This window comes from Orycteropus afer, unplaced genomic scaffold (genome assembly GCF_000298275.1).
Source record: "Orycteropus afer afer isolate SDZICR_OR568_19922 unplaced genomic scaffold, OryAfe1.0 scaffold00014, whole genome shotgun sequence".
Taxonomy (NCBI): Eukaryota; Metazoa; Chordata; class Mammalia; order Tubulidentata; family Orycteropodidae; genus Orycteropus; species Orycteropus afer.
This window is the reverse complement of record NW_006921601.1, coordinates 17,544,561-17,551,000: the sequence shown is the minus strand read 5'-3', so window position 1 is coordinate 17,551,000 and position 6,440 is coordinate 17,544,561. Positions and strand designations below refer to the sequence as shown.

Below are 6,440 nucleotides of genomic sequence, written 5' to 3'. Positions count from 1 at the left end.
TCTGTCTCTCAATCCTTTGAAGATACCTAAAGATAATTCTTTTGAATTCCTTATCAGAGAGTTCCAATGCTGCTTTTTCCTCAGGCATATGTTCTGGGTCTGTATCTTGCTCCCTTGTTTCTACAACTTTATCCTGTTTCTTTGTGTGGACTGTGATGGTCTGTTGTTTCTGAGGTATCGTGATGTTGTTGTATTTAGATCTCTGTTAACTGTTTGTGAAGAGCAGCCAAGGGTGGTTCTGGCTCTTCTTGGTGGTTTTTTATCGTTGGCTTTTTCAGTCTTGCAGGCCCTGAGTGTCTTTGAGGTTTCTGGAAAGCAGAACATGTTCTTAAGCCCCAGAAATCTGCGAGAGCACTGTCTCTTTAAATATCCAAAATAGTCAAGCCGCTTTTTAAACCTACAAAATGGCAGCGGCTCCGGACCGGCAAAAGTCCACAGCTCAGCCCACCTTTCTCTTCACTTTCTCTGTTTGTTCCCCAGCCACCGTGCACAGTCCATGCAGTCCCTGGCTAGCAGGGTGATTTTTAGGTTAATTTTTAGGTCCTACCACCAGTCGGGAATGTCCAAGCCATTTGTGCCATCAGGGGTGTTCAGGTCCCTGCCAGACCGCAGCTCCGTATGTCTCCTTTTTTTAGTATTTTCATGCAAATTCTTCTGCTAGTTGGGGTTTAGTCCACTTCTGTATCCTTCCCTTCAAGGCTCAGTGGTCCAAGATTATCTTCTGTGTCTGTGTCAATTGGTTTCCCTTTTCTTTGTTGAAGAGGGTCTGTGCAGTCCTTCTGCCTAGTCCGCCATCTTGCCGCAACTCCCCCAGTGGCTGAGTTTTTGGAAGGAAGTCACCACACCTTTCTTCTGAAGACCCTCTGGGTAGTTTCCTAACCTTGTGGTTAGCAACCAGGAGCGACAACCCATCATACCACCTGGGCTCTCTATCGCCTCCAGGCTCAGAAGAAAGACAGATTAAAGTGAGCCTTAATCCAGACATTTACAGAAGAAAGATCCACCACAGTTTCTACAATATACAAATGCTATAATTTGCAACATAACAGAATTCAAGATCTAGAAGTTTGTGGTTATTACTTTTTTTTTAGGGACAGGGCTCAATCGTCCTAGAAAGGTCCTTCAAAGCAGAGATAGCAAATAAATCTTTAGTTTACTTTGAGCTTTTTTATATGTATTATCTACATATTTACCTATTCATGCAATTTGACATAATCTATGCCTTTTATCTCCTCTATAAAATAGATTCAATATTTACTTTTCAGGGTAGTTGTATTACATAATGTATCTAAAGCACATAGTTATAATCATTATTATTAACGCCCCCCCAAAAAAGTGTTGGTTTCCATCTATATGTATTATACTGCTAATAAAAAGATTACAGTTGGTGGAACAAAATGAGCAATAAGGAATCCATATGATTAGCCTGGGCAGCCGTGGACAGCAGTTGCTGCCTTTAGTGCCTTAAGAATAATTACAGACAGGCCTACAGGGTGTTTTAGGCTGAAGCAAACCCAAGCCCCAATATGTCAGTTGGCAGCTTCCTCCAGGTGTCAGGCCCTAATGAGACAGCCTGGTAAGACAACCAAAGTGACAGAACCCACCCATGCAAGTCCCATGCAATGACAAACTTCCTCCTGTGAAGACCCCTCATGCTAATTAAGTGCAGACCCCTGCTAACAGCTAATTGGACCCTGCCATTTCCTTAGAGGACCCTGTCATTTCCTTGGTGTCGCCAATTAGGTCCTCTCTGTGTCTATAAAAATCCATGCCCCCTGCCCGGGGGTGCGACTTCTCTGGCCCTGATGCTAGGGCATGAGAACCTCGCCTGGGAGTGCTAATAAACTGCTTCTCTGAAACAACTCCGTGTCCTGGTGTCTCGGCAGCTCTGCATTACAGGGTGAACATTTACGTTAGGCAGATACACTCCTTGGAGCGATCAATCATGGGAGAACAGAAGGGCAGTTCTTGCACAAGGAGACAGCTCAGGAAACAGGAATGCATAGGAAAGAAGGACTGCTACATTGTGGGGAACTGAAGGCAATATCATGAAACAAAAACATGTATGAACTGCTGTATGGAAAACGAATTTGCTCTATAAACTTTCACCCAAATCAATAAAAATTTAGGGAAAAAAAAAAAAAAAGAGGAAGAAGAATTACATCATCTAGATTATGAAACCCAAGGTCAATCCTTTAAATCCAGTGACTCATGCTAGGCCTAAAGGCTATAGAGAGGTGGCTTAAAGAATTTTCATAGATATACTATCAAAAAAAAAGCAAAGTGTAGTTCAAAAAGTTAGTATGATTTACTAAAATCTTATGGGGTCAGATCAGGGTAATAATCTAGAAAGGGATCAGAATCTTTTTTAGTTCTGTGTCTCTAGCCATGAAAGTGAAAGATAATTTTATCAGCTACATCAACATTACATATAACTAAACACTAAAGTAATCTAACATGAAAAAGGAAGAGAAATACAGAGATTAGGAAGTGGGAGATAAGATTTTTAAAAGATTATTGTATTGGGCATTAGTAGAATACCTGCATATCACTGTCAGGTTGTGTACTCTTTTCTACTGCCACCTGTTTCTCCAGTTTTGTAATCTGTGAGCTCAGGTTCTTAGTTAAACAAAGCGATATCTCATAGTGTCATCACCTGACGAAATGTCAACATGCTTGCAGACAGAGACTACTTCTAACACATATGAAACTAATATAACTATTAGAAGAAGCCCCCTCTGGATGGAACAATTAGAAAAGAGTACCTATTTCTCTGAGCTAAACCAGCTGGGCCTGGATAGGGCCACCACTCACTCAATGAACTGGGTACAATCTGTACAACTATATGCAGTTAACCCTGTCATGTAGAACACATAACTTACTTTTAATATGATGCTGACAGCACAGGCCATGCCCACTGATCCAGTTCCTATAATGGATATCTTATTGTGATGAATTATCTTCTCTGGAGAAAAATTCTTAATAAGTTCACACTTCAAAGTAGCCAACTTGGCAACCTAACAGTGAACAAAAATGTGATAAACCCAGTCATTTCTAGATTTGGAATTGGTCAGTAGTGGGGGGGGGCGGAGATATAGAGAACTGGACCCCATTATGGTAGGAAGTGTTGCAGGCACAAAAGGACTGATAAAAAATCATTGGAGGAGGACGAGGAAGGTAGATATAGTTAAGATGGAGGAAAGGAAGGAAATGGGGCTGTTCCACCAAAAATGAGACCACAACTGGGCTGGGTTTCCTTCCCTTCCTCCGCTTGGCCATCTTTTTAACTCCTCAGTCTCCCCCCATCCCAGCTCTCAGCTCCAAGAACCTGCCCTGAGGCCCTGAGGCCCTAAGGTTGGTTAGGCGCGAGGTACTTCTGGCGACACTCACGGGGACCAAGGGCCAGCCGCTCCTGAGAGGGATGCGTGCCACCTGGTGGGGACGCAGAGCCATCCCTGGGTAAAGGAAAGCTGCTCCCGAAGCGGCAGCTCTCCAGCTTGTATGCAGGACTCCCGCAGTCCAGCTCATGGCTCTAGTGATGGAGGAAGAGAGTAGGGGAAAGAGGCATGAGAGGTCGTTGAGGCTCGAAGGCGGGCAACCGTTGGCCGTTTGACACTCCCCTCGTTCCGCTACTGCGGCTGCGCAAGGTTGGGCCCAGCTACTGCAGGCCTCGATTGGGCCAAGGCTCCAGAATAGAGAGCAGGTCTGGGCGCCTGCGCCAGGTGTCCATCACCACCACGCTAATGGCGGACAGAGGTTTCTGAGGTTGGCCAACTTCTGAAAGTCTCCGTAAGCTGCAAGATGACAAGGTGCGGCAGGTATGTAAAACTAGAGGGCCTTAGCCACCAAAGGGAGTATAGCTTGCAAGGAACACATCCATTGGGGAGCTGACCGAGAACTAACCAAATCTTCTCTCAACAGAAAAACCAAACCCACTGCTATACAGTCAATTCCCCCTCCTAGGGCTTGCTGACTCTCCAGGAGTGTGAGAAAGCGATCTCAGGGCTACTTTTTTTTTTTTTTTTTAATTTTGATTTGGGTGAAAGCTTACAGAGCAAATTCATTTTCCATATGACAGTTCATACACGTTTTGTTTCATGACATTGACTGCAATTCCCCAAAATGGAACAACTCTCTTCCCACTTCCTCACTGTAGTTACCTCTTCCTTGTGTCCTTCCCTCCCAGGCACTCCCACACGCCCAGCTGTCACCCTGTGCAAACACTGCTCTTCTGTTCTCCCACGATTGATTGTTCCAAGGAGTGTATCCACCTGATGTAAATGTTCATAAGCCTGTCTGTTGTTTGGCGGGAAGCCACAGGAGTGAGTTCAGTTCCAGACCTGAAAGGTGACTAGGGGCTATAGTCTCAGGGGTCTCACCAGGCTCTATGAGACCAGCAAATCTGTTGGGGTTTTTTGTGCGATTTTGAGTTTTGATTCACATTGTTCTCCCACTCTATCCAGGATCTCCTGCACTGATCCCCTCAGGGCTACTTTTTACCACCACATTTGTGAATTTAAGTAGGGAAAAATCAAATGTTAAAACCTATACAAGGTTCCGATAAAACGGCAGAGTATGCAGATAAACTACACAGACCTTCTTAAACAAAGAAAAGAGGAACCAATTAACAAACATACAAAAGATAATCCTGGAGCCCTGAGCTTTGAAAGGAAGGATACAGAAGTGGACTAAACTCCAACTAGTAGAAGAACCTACATGAAAACTTCAAAAAAGGAGACATATGGAGCTGCAGACTGTCAGTGATCCTGACAGCACTGACAGCTTGGATATTACCAAGTGGTGTTTGGACCTAATGATTAACCTAAAAATCGGCCCTGCAAGCCAGGGCCTGTGCGGAGAACTGCACTGGTGGCTGGTTAATAAAATGAGAAGCAGCGAGGAGGGAGACGGGCTGAGCTGTGGACTTTCGGCTGTCTGGAGGGCGCAGCCATTTTGAATGTTTACAAGTGGTTCCGCCATTTTGGATATTTAAAGCGACAGTGTTCTTTCAGATTCCAGGGATTTAAGAATAGGCTCCACTTGCCAGAAACAGGGTGCTCAGGTGGCGTAGTGCCTAAGGCATTTGACTGCTAACCAGAAGGCTGGTGGTTCAAACCCACCAGCCACTCCTTGGAAGGCAGGTTGGGCAATCTACTTCCATAGTGATACCGCTTTGGTAACCCAAAGGGGTCGCTATGAGTCAGATCCAACTCAAGGACAGTAACTCTTTAGCCTTGCTAAAGACCACAAGGACATTCTGGACACTGAGGATTGGAAAGGTGTGGTATTCCGCTTGTTACTCTAATACCCCATAAATTCTTGGTGAAGAGAAGTGCAGCCATCCCTCACTCCCACCCAACTTCAGGGACGGCAGGAATTCCATCCCAGTCTGTATGCTTGGAGGGAGCCTGGGTGCCCTGCTTCAACCTGCCTCGATTTTTTTTTCTGTTTATACTGTGTTTGTTTTTGCCTGTTTTAAAATTATTCTTCTTTATCCTTTTTTATTATTCTTTCTTCCCTTCCCAGGTTCTAGTTCTTTGCTTTTTATCTCTTCCTTTTTCCTGGTTACCATTTTTTTTTTTTTTTCTTTCTTGTGGTTCTGCCCATTCCTTGTTTTTCTTTTTGCATTTTTCCTGTTTTTTCTTCATTATTCTCCTACTCTACCTCTTTTCCCTTATTCCTCCCTCCCCTCTTGTGGGGTTTTCTTCCCTCCTTTTTCTATTCATATTTCTTTTTGCTTTTAAAAGTATTTTTACAAATATTTTCTCTCATTTATTGCCTTTCCTCTTTTTTTTTTCCTTTTTTCTATTTTTGGTGATTGTTCCTATGTGTGTATGCAGGGTGTGTTTTTTGTCCTTTTGCTTTTACTTTTTTGATGGTTTCTCAATTTTTTTTGATACTTATTAAAATGTAATTTATGTACAGTGAAATACATAAAACTAAAGTGACATGGATCAATTTTTTTTTTTTTTTTTTTTTTTTGCTGTGTTCCCTCCTCTACCCTCCCACCCCTGGTAATCAACAAAGAAAATTTCCTTTCATATATAAACCTTTCCTTGACTTTTTACAATAATGAACTAAAACTGTATTTGCCCTTCAGTGATTGACTTATTTCACTCAGAATAATGGCCTCCAAGTTCATCGACATTATGCAATGTTTTGCAGATCCTATTCTTTTTTTTTATTGTGATTTGGGTGAAAATTTACAGAGCAAATTCACTTTTCATACAGCAGTTCACATGAACTTTGTCTCATGACATTGACCACAATTCACCACAATGCAACAGCTTCCCTCGCACTGCCTCCCGACAATCACCTCTTCCCTGTGTCCATCCCTCCATGCACTCCTGCCCCCTGAGCTGCCTCCCTGTGCATAAGCAGCCCTTCTTTCTCCCATGATTGTTCTCTCCAAAGAGTGTATCTGCCTCAGGTAAAAGTTC

At 43.3% G+C, this 6,440-nt stretch overlaps 1 protein-coding gene across 1 annotated transcript in view; it reads right to left on the bottom strand.

The window, feature by feature from the left end:
* The window catches only part of LOC103210946 (L-lactate dehydrogenase A-like 6B), a 58,773-nt gene extending 55,762 nt beyond the window's left edge, over positions 1-3,011 (bottom strand). Inside the window, exon 1 of the mRNA XM_007956861.2 lies at positions 2,883-3,011. Within this exon, the coding sequence (XP_007955052.2) occupies positions 2,883-2,912 (30 nt within the window). The 5' untranslated portion in view covers positions 2,913-3,011. The remainder of the gene's footprint in view (positions 1-2,882) is intronic.
* Between the last annotated feature and the right edge of the window lie 3,429 nt (positions 3,012-6,440).